This window comes from Haliotis rubra, unplaced genomic scaffold, assembly GCF_003918875.1.
Source record: "Haliotis rubra isolate DU_JTF1 unplaced genomic scaffold, ASM391887v1 Scf38, whole genome shotgun sequence".
Taxonomy (NCBI): Eukaryota; Metazoa; Mollusca; class Gastropoda; order Lepetellida; family Haliotidae; genus Haliotis; species Haliotis rubra.
This window is the reverse complement of record NW_025767057.1, coordinates 2,100,487-2,121,512: the sequence shown is the minus strand read 5'-3', so window position 1 is coordinate 2,121,512 and position 21,026 is coordinate 2,100,487. Positions and strand designations below refer to the sequence as shown.

At 43.1% G+C, this 21,026-nt stretch overlaps 1 protein-coding gene across 1 annotated transcript; it reads left to right on the top strand.

Moving 5' to 3' along the window:
* The first annotated feature begins 66 nt into the window (after positions 1-66).
* On the top strand, positions 67-19,984 carry LOC124286263 (succinate dehydrogenase [ubiquinone] flavoprotein subunit, mitochondrial-like). Its single transcript, XM_046722609.1, is given in 18 exon segments — positions 67-203; positions 2,826-2,924; positions 3,508-3,669; positions 4,074-4,217; positions 5,279-5,443; positions 5,876-5,915; positions 5,918-6,023; positions 6,965-7,089; positions 8,003-8,171; positions 9,297-9,492; positions 9,910-10,083; positions 10,085-10,204; positions 10,514-10,612; positions 17,455-17,598; positions 18,017-18,031; positions 18,033-18,131; positions 18,372-18,487; positions 19,583-19,984. Coding segments are annotated over 17 exon segments (2,004 nt in total). The 5' UTR covers positions 67-143; the 3' UTR covers positions 18,459-18,487; positions 19,583-19,984.
* The last annotated feature ends 1,042 nt before the right edge of the window (positions 19,985-21,026 follow it).

Genomic DNA, 21,026 nt, shown 5'->3' with positions numbered 1-21,026 from the left:
TAAGCAGGTTAATATGACGGCATTACCCACTTCGTGTAAACTTAATGCAATATGATTACTGTAGCCCATTTCATAATCTCCTTTCGCACCACTAGTACGCATGTGCGAATCTGTGACCTTCCCCTTCACATTGTATTTGCAAAATGGCCTCTCTGCTGAACGTGTCTGCGAAGTTGGCCCAAACACTGGGCTCAAAGTCTCTGGTATGTTACCTAAACCATCATTTCGTTGGTGATAATTAATAGCATGTTATGAAAATTATACTGTCAATTGTATATTGTCTGTTGCAAAGTCGAGCAAGCCAAATAAACACATTGCATAAGAACTTTTTTGGGTGCTTACACAACTTCCGAGAGTGAAACTGTGTAAGAATAAATGTAGTTTATAACTTGCCATCATGTGTTCCAGCTTCCAATGTCGATGTGTTTCCATACACTTAATTAATGAACATTTTGCACTATTGTATATAGAATTGTCCTTGAAATTCATGTCAAAATTTAACATGTTTACACTGACCTGACCTTGATAATGAAAAAAGGTCATTCTTAAGATTTTGCGAACAATCGTCCATGCCCACATAGACGTTTCAGTTATCAATAATAATGTATCCGCTTCATGAACAACTTCTTTAAGGTGTATTTATTTTCATGTTCAATTTGCCAGTGGCAAACTCTCAGAATGTTCTACACTGTAGACTGATCAGTTGGTGTTTTGAGTTTGTCATGACTCTTGATACATGGTTTATTGCTAAGATTGCTGGGGATTTAAAAAATTGCAATAACAGCTTGTAACATTTCTACAGATGGGGATGTCACAAGATCCCTGTAATCTTTTTCAATATAAACATAAATCCAACAGTCAAATCCTGCACATTGAAATAAAGATCACGTGTGTTGACACTATTCGCGTGACTAACATTTTGGTGGCCTTCCTTTAGAATTCAGTACCACAAACTTATACGTCATAATACCCTTTTACGTAATTTGGTGTGACTTTGTTCTAAACCACACTCTCGAAACAATACCCTATCACATCGGCATAGCAACAAGGTTGTCTAGCTCAGCGAGTGCGTATAAGCTCTGCTCACTGATGTTTCATCTCTATAACAGCTATGGCATTGAATAAGTCCAACGATGTTGAGAGTTTACAGTACCTGTTTACCAGCGGGTGCGCAATTTTTAGCCAGTTTATGAAAGCACTTTTGTTTTAAATATATTTTATATTTCTCTTTCAACATAGTTTTCAGGAATAAATGAATTATTAATGGGAACTAATATACATATAGATTTTTTGCATTCAGTAATTAGCATTATTACACAAGAATGGAGTTTATTTATTTACATTATATAATTTGAAGCGGTAAGAATGGATTACTCGTCAGCCACTTTCATGCCGCTTCAGTCAATGTGTTTTATTTATTAGAATTATTTTGAGGGGTTTAGGGTTTGGGGTAAGCATGGTTAGGGTGTGAATCCAATATGTTAGGTATAGATGTCCGGTGTAATGCATATGTACCATTTGTTGTTGTTGTTTTTCGTTTCCACATTTCTAATTCTTACCCAGATAAGGTCGAAAGTACACGAAGCAGTGGTTTAATGTAGAAAATTTGGGCTAATGGAAATTATTCTGGGACTTGCACTTATAAAGCCATTTTCACACACAACATTGGGGAGTCTACATTTCTTCAGCAATGATTCGAAGGCTAACTCACCCTCGTGTCAGCAGGCATGCTCATGCCTCCCTCATTCCTTAGTGCGATCCACATTATCCTTACAGTGTTCCCTACAACACTTTTCTGTCACAAAATCACCCGATGATTTTTTCAAATTGGACATCTGACGCCTGACGTCAACAGCCCTTTTCAGTTCGCACCATATTGGCTCATTCCACACCACGGTATCTTGTATCTTGTAGATTATGGAATGGGATGAGTGTGCCAAATGGCATCGGCACCATTTGTCAATTGTCTGCAGATTCAAATCACGAGACACCAAGGTTACTCGTAACCTTCATAATTGTCTGTGACCTATTCGACTATTTCCGTTCATTTCCGTAACGCCTCAGGAAGGACTATATAAATTTGCACATTGAGTAACAGTGTGGGCGTAGCTCAGTCAGTTAGCTGGCGGGCCAAAATTCTGATGGTCACAAGTTCGCGTCCGACAGATTCTCACAAACTGGTTACCTGTCCCACAGTGACATGTAACCTACGGCAGAGAACGTCCTCATGAGAAGATGTTGTGATGAATTCTAAAGGTGCTATGGACATGATAAGATGACACCATTGATGCGGTTGGGATAGGAATAGACCTGTAAATCATTGCTCAATAATAGAAATATAATATTTACAGTGATTAACATCAGTTTTTATTTGGATGCAGTCAGTTTAAAGTAGCATAAGGTTGGTTCATATAGTATAGATGATTTTTAGATTACAGAAAATGCTTGATCTATTTCATGATAAAATATAATAAAATTTATTCACTTTTCTCTGCCTTGATTTTAGGTCACTGTTGCTGGGGGGTATTAGCTTAAATGTGATGTTATAGTATAGTGATAATTGGTTGATGAAGAATGTGAATACTTTATTTAAGAATGTGAGACCAGGGTCTGATCGAGCACGGTTCAATTCCCTGCATGGGTATAATGTGTGAAGTCCATTTCTGGTATCCCCCACCTTAATCATGTTAATATTAGCAGAATATTGCTTAAAGTGGCATAACATTGTATTTACTCCCACACTCATGTATTATTTTGTGAATTAAAGTTTTGGTAGACATGTCTGATTGAGGCAGCTGATATGTTGTGTTCTGGGGTATTTTCAGTTAAGCCAACTGTCCAAACCTGTTGCTGCCTCCTCCAGGGACTTCCACTTCAAGATTCATGGCCGGAACACAGATTCCAAAGTCTCCAACTCTGCACAGGTATGGTGGAATATTCCTTGTATTCAAATTGTCAAGGGGTGAAGGTTAGTCTAGTCATGTAAGGCATTGAAATTTGCTGTACAGAATTTCGTATCCCTTATGTACACCATTAAGCTATGATTGTGGGACCATTTCCTTGATCTATTTCTATCTAGGTCAGCACCATAGCCTTGTTTGGGGGCTACACCTATGTGTAAACATCAGATTAGTTATAACAAGCTGACATGATATGATGTAAACAAAATACTGTCCAAGTGGCATTAGACCAATGTGTACTGATACTTACAAAAACACTCCATTCCAGCTATATAAATATGACAGAAAATAATGACAAAAATATCTTTAAAATTACTTAGTTTGCTCGCAGTAAGCTTTATCATTGTTTTTATTATGTTACAATCATTGTGAGCTTGTTATATTTAGAAATGTGTGCATCTCAAACTAGGTCGCTTGTTGTGGATGGGATATGATGACATCAATATTAAGACAAGTCATTCTCTTTTCAAGTTTGTCAAACCCTGAATTATCATGGAAAAACTTTCCCACTGTGTCATACAGCTGGTATGTTTGCTGGTTTGTCCAGATATCCCGGGACTACCCTGTGATTGACCACCAGTACGATGCTGTGGTGGTAGGAGCTGGTGGGGCTGGATTGCGGGCTGCCTTCGGCCTGGCCAACGAAGGGTTCAAGACAGCCTGCATCACAAAGTTGTTCCCAACCAGATCACACACAGTTGCAGCCCAGGTGAGTGTCACTACTTAGGCATTTTAGTTCTCACTGGTTCTTGAAGAATCAATTTGTATGAAGATATATTAAAGTGAGAAAAATACAAGACATTTGACAAATATGAATAGACAGGATCATTTTCATAATTGGCGTCCCAAGAACATGTTGATGTGGAAATTATAACTGTCTACATTACAAAATCAAAGCTGTTTACAAATTGCATTTGAGTTGGTTTTTTGTACACTTGTATGACCTATCAGCTATGTATATGAGTTCAGTGAACAAAAACCTAAATATATCCATGAAAGAATTTAATAAATTAGGCTGGTATGGCATGTCCATAATTAAGGATTCATTAAATTCATTGATTTATTTTGATCCTGATCCTGGACATATCTGATTTTGTATGTGTATTATTGTAGGGTGGTATCAATGCTGCTCTTGGACATATGGAAGAGGACAATTGGCGCTGGCACTTCTACGACACAGTGAAGGGTTCTGATTGGCTGGGAGACCAGGATGCCATACACTACATGTGTGAGGAGGCACCAAAAGCTGTCATTGAGGTAACTCTGCTGTTGCCCAGCATGGTTGGTGAGAATATGCTAATGGTTATTGTTGGGATGATGTTAGATGAAATCAAAATGTGCAACCATGTGTTTCAGTCTTGTAATTTTGTTACATCAATAGTAACTACCAGATAAGGGATTTCATGTTCAGTGATGTGTTCAGTATTATGAGTTATCTCTGGGTCTTAAAAATATATGCACTGAAATTATAAGCTTCTAACTTATGAGGAACGACAATGATCCCCTTACTTTCAGGCTTAAAATTTGACATTAGTGTAAACTCTGTCTGCTGGACTGTGTATTCAGCGGCGTCCGTACTTCTGTCCGTCCCATTTCTTGTTAACACGATATCTCATGAACTGTTGTACCCAATATCTTCAAATTGGGTGACAGCCTACATTGGGGGATTACACAGACACCAAGTGATTTGGGTGACCATGACCTTATCTTCAAGGTCATCACGACACTTTGACCACATTCTCTTGTTAACGCGATATCTCATGAACTGTTGTACCCAATGTCTTCAAATTTGGTGACAGCCTACATTGGGGGATTACGCAGACACCAGTCGAGTTGGGTGACCTTGACCTTATCTTCAAGGTCATCACGACACTTTGACCACATTCTCTTGTTAACGCGATATCTCATGAACTGTTGTACCCAATGTCTTTAAATTTGGTGACAGCCTACATAGGGGATTATGAGACACAAGTGGACTTGGGTGACCTTGACCTTATTTTCAAGGTTACCACGACAGGCTCAAACTCTTGTTAACGCTCATATTGTTGGTGATTATGCAGACACCTGTGATTTCAGGCATCTTGTATGTGAGCAAAAATTAAAAAGTAGTAAATATGTTATGAATATTCCATTCTTTAGTGGCGGGGGACATTGCCATATTAGTGGCAACACTTGTTTAACTCGTGTGTTTATTTGAGTTGCTATGCTGTAACAAGGTAGAGGCACATAGTGTCAGGAGTTGTCCCCACTTGGTACTTACAGCCATTTCCTAATGTTGAAATATTTCATTGATTGAAGTTTTCTGTATTATTCCCTAGTTGGAGAACTATGGCATGCCCTTCAGCAGATTAGAGAATGGCAAGATCTACCAGCGAGCATTTGGAGGTCAGAGTCTTAAGTTTGGCAAGGGTGGTCAGGCTCACCGCTGCTGCTGTGTGGCTGATCGTACCGGCCACTCCCTACTCCATACACTTTACGGCCGGGTGAGTGTCTTGTGAGATCATACCTGAACTATGAAGTTAGTGTACTTTGCGTACTGACTCCCAAGTCTATCATGTGTATTCTTCGTGTGTTGATGTGTATTGCCTAATGGTTACCTCATTAATCAGACTGTCTCAGTTTTACACCTGACATACATAATACATTACTCTGTATCCGGACTGGACAAAAGCTGCACAAGAGTTTTTTGAAATAGATTCTCTTCTGTTAAGTATGAAGACGATTTAACATTCACTATGATGACAAAACAGAATGGAAACAACTGGAAATACAAATTCCACTTGAATCCATAAAGTCTTATCGCCTTTTGAATTATTGAGTCAGAACATTATGTCCATTAAATACTCTGGTGGTACTTTTGTGGAAATTCCTCATTGATATCTTTTTAGATCCCGAATATTTTGTATGTGTTTCAGTCTTTGAAGTATGATACTAACTACTTCATCGAGTATTTCGCCTCGATCTTATCATGGAGGGAGGAGAGTGTCGTGGAGTTACTGCCCTTTGTTTGGAAGATGGTACAATCCATAGATTCCATTCAAAGAACACTATCATTGCTACTGGGTGAGTTGATTAGCATCCCAAAATAAGTATACATTTTACCATAACTAAGAAGCTGTTTGTACATCAAAAGTGCAGAGGATCAGACATTTTGTTTACATGTGTCATGTATGATATGCAAGAAATACAAGAAGTCATAATATATCTTATAACTAAGTCTGACTGACTGAGTTTGGTTTTACGCCGCTTTTAGCAATATTCCAGCAATATCACGGCAGGGGACACCAGAAATGGGCTTCACTCATTGTACCCATGTGGGGATTCAAACCCGGGTCTTCGGCGTGACGAGCCAACGCTTTAACCACTAGTCTACGCCACCGCCCCTATAACTAAGTGTTGAAATGTGAAACATGCTGCCCCTTCGAACAATGTAGGGCACCGGTGCCCCTGTCTTCACAGCGCAGGTATGTGTGCAAGAACTTCTAGGGTCATCTTGATTAGGATTTTAGGTTTGTCAGCACCATACCTGCTTGTCAGTTTCACCAAAACGATGAGCCTGGGTTAGTTTGGGCTTTCCTCCCATATCAAGCCAAGCATCCTCTGTATAACTGAACTCATGAAGATCCGAGTTAGAATTGACCTTCAGTGACCCATGATTGTCATAAGAGGCGACTAACAGGATCAGGTGGTCAGGCTCGCTGACTTGGTTGACACATATCCCAATATTGTGTAGATCGATGCTCATGCTGTTGATCACTGGATTGTCTGGTCCAGACTTTATTTACAGACCGCCACCATGTAGCTGGAATATTGCTGAGTGCGGCGTCAAACAACAAATCAGCCAACCAATAAAAACAATTATATGACGGAACCAACCGAACCAGTTGTAAGCACTGTTGAAAGTGGCATTAAACCAGAATGAGATATTCCCACTCACTATAAAGTTACGGGACAGTGGTAAGTTGAACCATCAGTTACATGTGTTATTACTTGATATGTTTCAGAGGATATGGGCGTGCCTACTTCTCGTGCACATCTGCTCACACTTGTACAGGGGACGGCACAGCTATGGTCAATCGGGCAGGACTGGCTAATGAGGACATGGAGTTTGTTCAGTTCCACCCCACAGGTATGTCTGTCTTTGTAGACCTCACTTCAACAATAGACATCACTGACACTTAAAATATTATCATCCGATTTTTGGGGGACTGACTTTCATTGCTCTGAAGTGGTCAGTGTCATGAAGCTCAGCCCTGCTAATCTCCAGGGTATACGTTACGATCACTCTCCACTATACCCTGGATGCATCCACGGTTGGCCCGATGATTTTATTACCTCCCTTGGCTGGCTTTTTATCCAATCAGGTGTCTACGCTGGGAAGTAGAGCGAACCAATCACAACTCACTTTCGCTTCTTGAATTATCTAACCGTTTAAACTTTGCAACACAATTGATGCAGAGGTACTCTGAAAGAGGTAGAAGGAGTTCTTTCATATATTTTTTCATATAAGTTTCAGATTTGTCAATTTGTCTGTATGATTTCCCCCAAAATATGAGTGGCACTGCGAACAAACCTTCGCGACTGCGACCGCTATCTTTGTTGACACTGGCAAGCTCGGATGTAAGGGCGGCTTAACTGATTGGCTACTGTGAGAATGTGGAGCCAGCAAAGGTAGATAATATCATTATCGGGCCAAGCCGTGGATGCATCCAGGGTATAGTGGAGAGTGATCGTAACGTATACCCTGTAGATTATCGAGGATGCATGAAGCTATGATTGGCATAATAAAATATTTAAAAAATTGCTTGTTAGGGTGAGTTATGTAATGTATCGTATGTAATCCCAGAGTTACTTCCCTTCCTATGTCCACCAACAGCATGTAGATGTTGGTTGCAGCTATGGAGGCCAGGATGAAATGTGAAAAATTGCTAGTTGGATAAAATAGAAAAGAATGTAATAGTATTTTCATTTGGGGTGAACCATGTATCAAAGCGTTACTTCCCTTCCTATGTCCACCTACAGCACAGAGATATTGGTTGCAGGTATCTATGGTGCTGGGTGTCTGATCACGGAAGGATCTCGGGGTGAGGGAGGATACCTTGTCAACTCAGAGGGAGAGAGGTTTATGGAGAGATATGCTCCCACAGCCAAAGACCTGGCCTCTCGCGACGTTGTGTCCAGGTCCATTACTCTTGAAGTCCGAGAAGGGCGGTAAGATAAGAACTGTTGTTATTTCACTTCACTGCTTTACTGCACTGTACTTTTTTGGTTACAGGGGTGTAGGCCCAGACAAGGACGTGTCATTGATGGATGTTGTGTTGGTTACAGGGGTATAGCCCCAGAGAAGGATGTGTCACTGATGGAAGTTGTGTTGGTTACAGGGGTGTAGCCCCAGAGAAGGAGGTGTCACTGATGCATGTTGTATTGGTTACAGGGGTGTAGGCCCAGAGAAGGTGGTGTCATTGATGGATGTTGTGTTGGTTACAGGGGTGTAGGCCCAGAGAAGGTGGTGTCATTGATGGATGTTGTGTTGGTTACAGGGGTGTAGCCCCAGAGAAGGATGTGTCACTGATGGAAGTTGTGTTGGTTACAGGGGTGTAGGGCCAGAGAAGGATGGTGTCATTGATGGATGTTGTATTGGTTACAGGGGTGTAGGCCTAGAGAAGGAGGTGTCATTGATGGAACTTGTATTGGTTACAGGGGTGTAGGCCCAGAGAAGGAGGTGTCATTGATGGAAGTTGTATTGGTTACAGGGGTGTAGGCCCAGAGAAGGACGTGTCATTGATGGATGTTGTATTGGTTACAGGGGTGTAGGCCCAGAGAAGGATGTGTCATTGATGGATGTTGTGTTGGTTACAGGGGTGTAGGCCCAGAGAAGGAGGTGTCATTGATGGATGTTGTGTTGGTTACAGGGGTGTAGACCCAGAGAAGGTGGTGTCATTGATGGATGTTGTGTTGGTTACAGGGGTGTAGACCCAGAGAAGGATGTGTCATTGATGGATGTTGTATTGGTTACAGGGGTGTAGGCCCAGAGAAGGAGGTGTCACTGATGGATGTTGTGTTGGTTACAGGGGTGTAGGCCCAGAGAAGGAGGTGTCATTGATGGATGTTGTGTTGGTTACAGGGGTGTAGGCCCAGAGAAGGAGGTGTCGTTGATGGATGTTGTATTGGTTACAGGGGTGTAGCCCCAGAGAAGGACGTGTCACTGATGAATGTTGTGTTGGTTACAGGGGTGTAGGCCCAGAGAAGGAGGTGTCATTGATGGATGTTGTGTTGGTTACAGGGGTGTAGGCCCAGAGAAGGACGTGTCACTGATGGATGTTGTGTTGGTTACAGGGGTGTAGGTCCAGATAAGGACCATGTTTTCCTGCAGCTCCACCATCTGCCACCAGATGTCCTCAAGGCTCGTCTCCCTGGCATCTCCGAGACTGCCATGATCTTTGCTGGGGTAGATGTGACACGTGAACCTATCCCAGTGCTACCAACTGTTCACTACAACATGGGAGGAGTACCCACCAACTACAAGGGACAGGTGGGTGATTTATTGCCAAGTCTCAACTTAACTTGCTATGTAATACAGCTTATGATAAAAATATGTACAATTGCAATATGATTATTTAAATGAAAACTGTTATATTCAGGAGTACACTTACTCAATTAGTACAGATTCCAGTAGTTTGTGTGGGTTTAGCCCCATCCAGAATTCGAACCCACACTCTTAGAATCAGGTTTCTAATCGGCATCCCACAAAGTAAGTGATCTAACCCTTTCAGCGACCACAGCTTCCACAAGAATGGAAGGGGTATTTTTATGCTTTCAGAAATTGCTAAAAATGTTATACTTTGTTTCAAAATGCCCAAATGATATGCCCTATCTTCCAATCTACATAAATTGCGAATATTTTGAAATGACTACGCTGTAACAGTTGTCTCTGGCCTCCGTAACACAGGTGGTGCAGTACACGAGGGAGGCTGGTGATCAGGTGGTTCCGGGTCTGTATGCCTGTGGGGAAGCAGCTTGTGCATCAGTGCATGGAGCTAACCGTCTTGGTGCCAACTCCCTGCTTGATCTTGTTGTGTTTGGCAGAGCCTGTGCCAACACCATCATTGAAGAGAACAGGCCAGGGGGAGCCTATTGGGCCAATAAGTCAGAATGCAGGCGAAGCCTCAGTTGCAAATGTTGACAAAGTTCGATATTCTAATGGAAGCGTCCCCACAGCTGAACTTCGACTCAAGATGCAGAAGGTTTGTGTTTTAGACAACTATTTCACAGGAACTTATCCGTACATACTGATGGAAACAAACGATGCGTTTCTTTACGATCCAATGTTAAATTTCTTGTTTATAGAATATTGTGATAACAGATGGTGACAACAAAAAAATTGATTCTTTTACATTTATTTCATCCCTTAATATAATTTGCATGAAAATGAAACATCATAAAAGGGAAAATTTAGACACATTCAAACTTTGGAAAAGAGAAGTTTTGATGTATAATTGTCCTTGAGACCAGTGGATAATGATGCATATGTAGTATATTGTATTCTTCCACAGAATATGCAGACCTATGCCAGTGTGTTCCGTGATGGCAACAGTCTACAGGAAGGCTGTGGGAAGATGGCGGAGGTGTACAAAGAGATGGAAGACTTAAAGGTCAGTATGGGCGGTGGGGTAGTCTAGTGGTTAAAGCATTTGCTCGTCATGCTGAAAACCCGAGTTTGATTCTTAGCATGGGTACGATGTGTGAAGCAGATTTCTGGTGTCCCCCCCCTGTGATATTGCAGGAATTATGCAGAGTAATTTTGCAGAGTAAAACCATGCTCACACTTTGTAGCATTCACTCCAGACAGGCCTCAATATAGGGAGCTTGATTAAATTTGCACCAGTGCATGTTGATATAAAAACTCAAAATGACGACACATGACGTAGCTGAGAAATCAAATGCAAGGCTCTGTCCAATATGTTTGGGACACCTTTGCTGTGCTTTCAGTACGGAGAGCAAGGACAGGGCTAGGAAGGCAAGCAGCTGTGTAGTGCTGTATCACTGTACTTGTTAGGAATGTGAACTACAAAAAATACTGGAAATTCATAATTTTTCCTTATCCTGACTCATGCTAATTATGCTTGCCTCCTTCCTCTTGCGAATGATAGTGGAACACTTGAAATCCCTTCTAAAAAAGCGGACGTAAAATCACTCACTCACGAGTAGCGTCCCTTTCCTCCCTTTTAGTGCCCAAATGGTCACATGATCCGCCACATTTGTCACCCTCTCCTTCTTCGCCCTTGAGGACGGTTGTGAGAGCACCTGGGTCCCTATACGTCACATATCCTTTTATATTTTCGACCTTACATCAAATTATTGCTGTATACGTTTTTTAGTATTATATTCTACATTACGGTTTGAAATTTGATCTAAATTTTCTGTTGTTTGACATGTGCTTTCTTCATGTTTACATTTGATGAAAACTTGTATTATGTAGGTACTGAGTGTCTGCAGCTGACCCTCATTTATTATGTCCTAATTGCACTGTTTCATGTTCTTTCAGCTCTCGCTGTAAGTTTTGTGTAAATTTTACTTCGGTTGAATTCAATAATTACCTTTTTTCCATCCATAGACATGCTAAGGACTGGGTACGAAGGTATTCACAAGTCATGTCTAAATTGAGTGATTGCGCTGATAACCGTGTGTTAACCACTGCTGCAGACATTCATAATTCTAGTGAATTGCTGAACGTTTCTCAGGAGTAGGTCGATGTACCAGTGGTGAACGCCGGAGGCCATAAGAGATCATCATCTACTGAGCTGACCCCATCGCAGATGAAGAAGGCTAAATCATCATCTTCGCAGAAGAAGAAGGCTACTACCATGAAGACTTCAGCGAAGTCTAAGGTCAGCTCTACACAGAAGACGAGGTCTTTCTCAGCTGAGATTGTTCCTCCGGAAGAAGCAGATGTTTATGATGATCCACCCATCCTCATACCTGAAGTAACCATTATCAGTAAGAAGACGAAGTCTGCTTCTACAGCTACATCGGCATTGTTATCAGCGCAGACATTGACAGAAGACCTTCTATCAACGCAGACATCGGGTACCAGAGATAGCAGCAGCATCAACTCTTCGCAAGTGCAGCGAGCCTTAGATGACATCTCTTCAGTATCAGATGCATCATCCCAGCAGCAGTCTCTTCAGACAACGCAGAACTCCAACCCGGGACTGTTCATGCAACAGTTTACAGACCAGATGATGTCGATGATGGAATGTCACTTCGCTCAGGAGAAGGCTGCAATGAAGACCTCTACAACGACTACTAGCCTGCGTGAAGGCTCTATCACATCCGGATGAAGAGGGAAGCCTGTGTGAAGGCTCACTGACACGACGATCTTCCCCATCTGAAGTGAGGAGTCTGGACTCTGCTACCAACGTAGACGCTCCAGAGATTGCTGCTAAGAAGTCTCCACGCAGAAGGAATCAAGGCGTTCACCCGAACCCTACAGACATCGCAGATATGAGCCTTCATCTCCATCGGACTCTGATGCCCATCGAGAGCCTGCGTGAAGGCACTCCTACAGAGGAGAAGCTACGTCCAGGAACCCACCTTCGCGAAGGCCTAGACAATTATCTCAAAATTTCAGGAAGGATTCAAGATTGCATCGGGATTGATCGCCTGTACGAAGCTCATCTTACAGATCATCCTATAGAGACTCAAGTCGTCGTGCATCCATAGAGCGAGAGATGTCTAAATCAGAGGATGAAGGTGAAGGCATATTCTCCGATACGGAAGTTAACTCCTGGATCGCCAATGGCTTGGACTTATCATCACTTTCTAGGGACACAGATGAGGCGTTGACCTACAAGATGTCCAACGATGATTTCGACACGCTCACCTTTCCACCGATTGACCCGATCTCTCAAGTACCAGACAACCTCAGCGCAGCTTTTGATAAAGCCACCAAGTCATCCCGACGTTCAATGCCAGGAAATTCCCTTTACATAGGATGGAACCCTTCCTGAAGGCTCCAGAGGTTTGATGATGACTACAAGATTATCACTGACTCCCGTCAGGGAACTTACAAGATTGAGGATAAGAAGTTAGCGCAGCTGGATACAACCACCAGACGTACTCTCTTCGGATTAGCCAGATCGAGGGCTATCAACGAAACACTCATCTCGAAGTTCAAGAACTCCTCCGCCGAAGAAGACCGGATGATATACTCCGCTCTACTAATGCAGAAGAGGGACCATCAGTTTATGTCGGAGCACCTAGCATCCACATCAGCGGGCCTGATTCTCCTGAGAAGACTAGGGTTATTGTCAGCATGCACTTGGAGTGAACGCTTCACCAAGTCCTTATCCAGAGCTCCATGGTCAGCATGTTACATCTTCGGAGGATGAATTGAAGAAGTCGCCAGAGAAGCCTCTCACGACTCAAGGGAGGTTGTGAAGGTTAAATCCATCGACACCTTGGCTAACGTGATTCGTCAGACGTCCCAACGCTACTCCAATAAATCTAAGTTTGCAGGAGTCCAGAAAGCCAGAGAAAAGAAGTATTCCAGCATGAAAAGAGGAAGAGGCTCCTTTCGTCGCCAAACCGGATCTCCTAGAGGTAACCCCGGAAGAGGCCGAGCACCTAGGAGTGCAAGAGGAATCAGCGATGAAGGCCAGGTTCGGAACGACTGGAGTCTTCCACCCCCAGCCGTTCCTGTACAACCTTCGACAGTGGGTGGACGTCTTCAACAGTACTGGGAGAATTGGGGAATACTACAGGACGACTACGTATCCCAGATACTGCGCAGAGGGTACAAGATACAGTTGAAAGCCACTCCGCCGCTCACAAGCAACCCGATGGCCTTCAACTATGCAGCCGACCAGATAGAGAAACTGGACGATGCTATCAAGATCCTACTTGATAAAGAGGCAGTAGAAGAGATAGATCAAGATCTCATCATGCCCGGGTTTTACTCCCCAATTTTCCTGGTACTGAAGAAGAATTCCAAGGAGAAAATTTGGCTCATCTACAATATGAGGAAGTTCAACCGGGAGTATCTCACGCAGACCAGCAAAATTCAAGATGATACATCTTCCTCAGCTCCGACATCTCGTTCGTCCAGCAGACTACCTCACCAGCATAGATCTGCAGGAAACGTACCTCCAATACATCCAGACTCAAGGAAATACCTAAGATTCCTTTTCAACGGACATCACTTCCAGTGGAAGGTTCTACCGTTTGGAATATCGTCGGCCCCCTGGTTGTTTACTCAGTGCTTTCTACCTGGACGATGGGATTCAAACTCATCACGATCCCAGTCAACTCAGACTGCAACTAGACTTCACCATCAGGCTGCTAACTCAACTAGGATGGCTAGTGAATCTCCTTAAGTCGGAACTGGAGCCAAAACAAGATCTGCAATTCCTAGGAATTTGACTCATCACACCAGTGAATCGCAAAGTCGTTCCAGAGGATCGTTGGGTCAAGATACAACAGATGATATCTCAAGCATTGCTCTCTCCGCTGACACTACGTGCTTGGCAACGCATGCTCGGTCTACTCACCTCAGCTCAAGACATGACTCGCAGAGGGAGATTACATTTGCGAACACCCACCTAGACAGTCTAGATCCGTTAATACTACCGGACAACCTGAAACCATATCTCCTATGGTGGACTCGGAAGTCGAACGTTTGCGGAGGAACCTTTTTGTCAGAGACAGTTTGCAACACTCATCTCTACGTGGATGCCTCCCTACAAGGATGGGGTGCGCACTTCAACAACGAAGTGGCAGCAGAAAAGTGGTCGAATCAGGATCAGAAGTCACACATCAATTTGTTGGAGATGAAAGCTTTACAACATTGGTCCAGCGTACTAAAGAACACACGACTCATGGTACACACGGACAACTCCACAGTGGCGTTTTACATCAACAAACAAGGGTCAACAAGATCAACAAGTCTGCTACAACTCAGCTTTCTCCTGTTCAGCATCGTCGACAACCTGAACATCTACATGAAGGCATGCCACATTCGGGAGCAAAGAATGTCATAGCAGACGCCCTATCTCGTCCACTACAACCATCTCCGACGGAATGGATGTTGCATCCAGAACCATTCCAGTTCATCATACAGACTATAGGATCCCCACTAATAGACCTGTTTGCAACAAAGTTCAACAAACAGCTACCAACGTTCGTCTTACCGATTCCAGATCCTCAGGCATGGGCAACAGACGCTCTAAGCATCTCATGGGAAAGACTAAACGCTTACGCGTTTCCGCCTCCTGCACTGCTACCACAAGTACTACAGAAAATCGAGCAGACGTCTACATTGCAACTGATTTTGGCCACGCCCTATTGGCCAGCGAGGGTATGGTTTCCCGTCCTCATACAAGAACTCGGAAGTCCAACCCTGAAACTACCAGAGTGGTCGAACCTACTCGTCCATCCACACACCAAGCAAGCTCACGGGAACCCGACACTGTTCCAGCTACACGCGTGGAGCGTATTAAACCTTGCCTGAAGACTAGAGGGTACTCCGCCAGAGCAGCGAAAGCAGTTACACTAGCTGTACGCAGATCAACTCGCAACTTGTACGACGACAAGTAGCAGAGATTTGAACAATATGCAAAGAGGAAAGGCTTTACAGCGGTGAAAGCAACACATCCTCAAGTGGCGGAATACTTATGTCATCTACAACAGACGAGACACTTAAAAGGTTCAACACTCTCAACTTACTTAGATGCCCTCAGTACAGTTATAACCATGAAAACGGGTATCAAGCTGACCAAAGTACCAGAGCTTCTGGCACTACAAAGCTCGTTCAAGTTGGAAGACCAACAAAAGAAATTTAAGACTCCTGCCTGGGATCTCAACATAGTTCTACAACATCTAACCGGTGATGCCTATGAGCCTCTAGAACGGACATCCTTTGAATTATTAACTCAGAAAACACTGATCCTGATCGCCCTAGCAACAGCTGCAAGGATGTCAGAAATACATGCTCTGGACTTTGAACGAACACGATTTGAATCAAGACATCATGACATCATACATCTTGGACTGAGATGGGATTTTATCGCCAAGAACCAACTGCCTGGTCAGCCTGACAGACAGTTCCACATCCCAGCACTATCTACAGTCCTTGGGCCACAGGATACGCAGGATCTATCCTTATGCCCAGTCAGAGCACTTAAAGTCTACCTACAGAGAATTAAAACAAGGAGACGAAAATTCAAGCGCCTATTCATCCCCTTATCCACTGAGATGCCCACAGAAGTCTCTCGGACAATGATATCGATCTGGATGAGAGCTGTTATACTAAGGGCCTATAAAGCAGCAGGACTTGAGCCTCCACGAGCCTCCAATCCACATGAAGTCAGAGCCCTGGCGTCAACACTTGCTCTGCATGGAAACTGCTCGATTACAACTATAATGGAGGGCTGCTTTTGGAGATCGAACACGGTGTTTGCCAACCACTACCTCAGAGACATTGCCTTCGAAAACGTCTCAGGCATTCACCAGTTTGGGCCACTTGTTGTAGCACAACAACTAACGGTTCCACAAAGGCGCTGAGTAAGTCTCACCCCTTTTATCACGTGACTTGTGAAAACCAACGCTCTGGAGAACAATGGCTATAAGTCCATGCACGTCTAGGACAGACTAGCATGAGTGATAGACCCTGTACTTGTATAGGACATACTTGTACATGAAGAAGGGTCGCATCTCCACTTGATGCGCGAATCAAGAGATGGAGTTGCAATGGATAACTAATGGAATATTAGTATATTTAAAATCCACACGATAATGTCAGGAGAAGTCCCCCCAGACTCATCAGAGAGAAGTTGAAAGAACAGAATCTTCAACAGTGCCGTCATAAGTTCCCAAGGGGGGTAATACAGGACGTAAATCTACAACCAGTGAATCCAGAACGTGGCCTGACCCACCACCGTTTCCGACGGATTCTGCAAGCATAATTAGCATGAGTGAGGATAAGGAAAAATATGTAATTTTCTTACTAAAGTTGATATTTTATACTTATCCTGTCTCATGAGGTTAGCCCTCCCAACCTCCCCTCTTATGGCGCTCTGGATTTCCCTGTAAATCCGGGTGTCGGGCTTACATACGGAGAGAGTGACAAATATGGCTGATCATGTGACCATTTGGGCGCCAAAAGGGAGGTAAGGGAAGCTACTTGTGGGTGAGTGATTTTACGTCCGCCTTTTTAGAAGGGAACTTCAAGGGATTTCAAGTGTTCCACTATCATTCGCAAAAAACAGTGGAATATATGTCCTGGTAAAGTATGTTAAAAAAATCATAGGAGATAGTTTTGTTGTGTGACAATATGACCATATTCATTGACAATGCAGAATTAGTGTTACATCACATTCATTGATCCGTTCAGATAAGTCAAATACCATTCATTTTGGGTTTAAATAAGAGGCCAAGTTGGAGGTGGATGCTGGCTTTGTGGGAACACATTTTAGTCTTTACATTTGCTTGCTTCCAGGTTTCGGATCGAGGTCTGATCTGGAACACAGACTTGGTAGAGACACTGGAACTCCAGAACTTGATGCTGAATGCTGTCCAGACAATCGAGTCTGCAGAGAAGAGGAAAGAGAGTCGGGGAGCACATGCTAGGGAAGACTTCCAGGTGAGCTAAACTGTTGGACTCCTGTTGCATCCAGGTGAGCTAAACTGTTGAAAACCTGTTGCATTCAGGTGAGCTAAACTGTTGAACACCTGTTGCATCTTGGTTAGCTGGGCGGTGGGTACCCTAGTGGTTAAAGCTTTCGCTCGTCACACGGAAGACCTGGGTTCGATTCCCCACATGGGTACAATGTGTGAAGCCCATTCCTGGTGTTCCCTGCCATGATATTGCTGGAATATTGCTAAAAGTGGCATAAAACTAAACTCAATCACTCACCCCTGGTGTTCTAAGCTGTTGAACACCTGTTGCATGTAGGTGAGCTTAACTGTCTGTAATGTCTTGCATCCTGGTGAGCTAAACTGTTGAACACCTATTGCATCCGGATGAGCTAAACTGTTGAACACCTGTTTTTCCACTTCAGGTTCGACTTGATGAATAACGACTACAGTAAGCCCATCGAAGGACAGAAGATGAAAGCCTTTGATGACCACTGGAGGAAACACACACTCTCATATGTTGATGCTGATACTGGGAAAGTAGGTTGTCCCATGGTGACCTGGGTTAAAATAGGTCCCCCACACTCCTATTACTTGTCTCTACGTGGGTCCTGTGTATCCCCAGCCCTCTACTAATTGTCTCTATAAGGTCCTGTGTCAGGACCTTTGTCTCAGCACTCTAATCTTTTCTCCCTGTTTGACCTGGGTGAGAATGTGTTGTAAAGAGCGCCACATTACATTGGGTCAGCAGGTTCACTCTGATGTGTTTGTATTTTGCAGGTGAAAATAGACTACAGGCCTGTGAAAGATGAAACCCTCAACGCTCAGGATTGTCCCATGGTAGCGCCAGCAGTCAGGTCCTACTAGGAACAAACTCAGTGATGTTTACAGTGATGGTGAGGAAATCAGTCTACCCATTTTGATGTATTTTAAAATTTGTGGGGGTAATGAAACTTAGTGTTTAATAACCCTAGTATAAACTGTATGGTTGGAATTCAAACATACTGATGGAACAGAAATCAAATTACATTTCTTTTGTTCTGAAAAAGCAAAGTAACACTGGTGATCATTACTGATCAAGCAATTGAACATTCGGCATGCCTACCAGTAGATCATTGCAGATTAAGTAAAGTTGTTGCTTGGCTAGTATTTGGAAACTCTTTTTGGATGTCTCCAAGTCTGGGAGTATTTCATCAGTATAATGATGTGTCATCAAAATACAATTGTCATTATTGTAAACAGTTGTCTTATCCCATAAACATACTTGATTAACACGGGGCGGCAGGGTAGCCTAGTGGTTAGAGCGTTCGCTTGTCACCCCGAAGACCCAGGGTATAATGTGTGGAGCCCATTTCTGGTGTCCCCTGCTCTTGTCTCAGTTCTATTATGAAAAGGTGGGGGGGGGGTGGGGTAGCCTAGTGGTTAAAGCGTTAAGCTCGTCACGCTGAAGACCCGGGTTCGATTCCCCACATGGGTACAATGTGTGAAGCCCATTTCTGGTGTCCCCGGCCGTGATATTGCTGGAATACTGCTAAAGCGGAGTAAAACTAAACTCACTCACTATTATGAAAAAAAACCTGGACCTATCAGCCATCATAGCTTATTATTACTCTGTTGCTAATGACTTGTGAAGAATAGCCACACAAACTGGATGATTTAATGACACTTGCAGTACTCAGCTCGTGTACCAACTCAAATGCAAGATCTTAAAAACTGGTAACTCCTTAGCTTTAGGACATCCGTCCTCGCTCACAAAAGGCAGACACCTCTTCAGACATCATTTTCATTGGTTGTTAACATTTAAAAAGAGAAAAACTCTGCCCAAAATGACCTCTGTGGTAGGTGAGATAGAGATGGTGACGTCACATGCAGAAAAACCTATGATGGTGAATAATTGAGGTTATCATCATTACAGGATAGGGTCATTGTTGGATTGTTGTGAATGTTGTAAGTGGACTGTATACTGTATGAAGAATTGTTTCTTATTTAAGGTCAGGTTGCTCGACAAGTGTTGACACATCCCAGTGGCATGGAGTGCATTCATTAAAGGCAAAACAGCTGACTGGATTTGACACAGCTGACTTTATACAGATGGGACTGACTGGGATATGGACACTCCTGCGTGTTTAGCTCTTGTGTATCTAATGTTGCTGTCATGCTTGCTGACGCGTTTTTGTCAACCAGTGCTTGAGAATAATGGTTAAAATTACTGTTGGTAATGAGAGTTGGTCAATCTCTGAAGACGTGAAGAAGTTACAGGGTTGATCATGTGACGAGTGAAAGTTGTTTGTACATATTTATTGTGGAATAGATTCCTTCTAATGTAAATAAATTGTTCTGGACTTTCATCTGCAGTGAAAGACAGCAGCTTTGCTGTAGATTTTCCCACATCATCACAGACTTGTCATTTGTTCATGTATGGGTATCTCAGTCAGGGGTACCTAGTCCATTTGTCACACGTGACATCCATCTACTTGGTAGTTGCTCATAGCTTAACATAGGAATCCATCCTCTATATCTCCAGGGCTGGCATTTCAGTAAACCTACACTAAGTGGTTTTTCGCACAATCTCGAATTACCTGCCCTTGATTTCCATTTGCCAGTTTGATTGGCTATGCTTCTTGGTTTCATAGGGGCGGTGGGTAGCCTAGTGGTTAAAGCGTTGGCTAGTCACGCCGAAGACCCGGGTTCGAATCCCCACATGGGTACAATGTGTGAAGCCCATTTCTGGTGTTCCCCGCCGTGATGTTGCTGGAATATTGCTAAAAGCGGCGTAAAACTAAACTCAGTCAGTCAGTCAGTCTTGGTTTCATACACAGTTCCAATTAGAATGTGAATTGTAAACCAGCCTCAGTGTTGGCAGTATCATCAGCATGGCAGCTAGTTCCACTGATTATGATCGAAGTTCAGGAAAAAGTCAGTATTGGAAAACTGACTGACACTGAAAAGAAAGCCCTCAAGAATCGTTTTGATTGAGAGGATGTTTTCATGCTAATTTTGTTTCTAGGTAATACAAGAAACCTCCATTAATGATCTCTCATGTCAGTATTTGATGTCAATAAAAGATAATTGAAAGTCAAGGGTGGGTCATTTGTGGGTAAGAACCTGTTGTGTTTGGCTTGATATACATTCTTCCAGCTTCACAATGGCGTAAGAATCTACTCCAAACGTTAATGCAATAAACCTGAACTTATTATGCCATACAGTTTTATTTACTGAACATGCTGACGAGATTAGTTTTCTTGTAGTTTCAATCGGGTAAGTGTGCTACTGACAAACAAGGACAAGTTTAGCAATGACTTGACAATTGGTCGCCTGCCTTTGTGAGCGAAGGGGCCTCAGGTTGTCTGCGATCAAGTGTAGTGCTACACTGACCATGTGAATGGTCTTATGAGCAAAGCATGTGCAGCTACACGCGGAATCAATTTCATCATC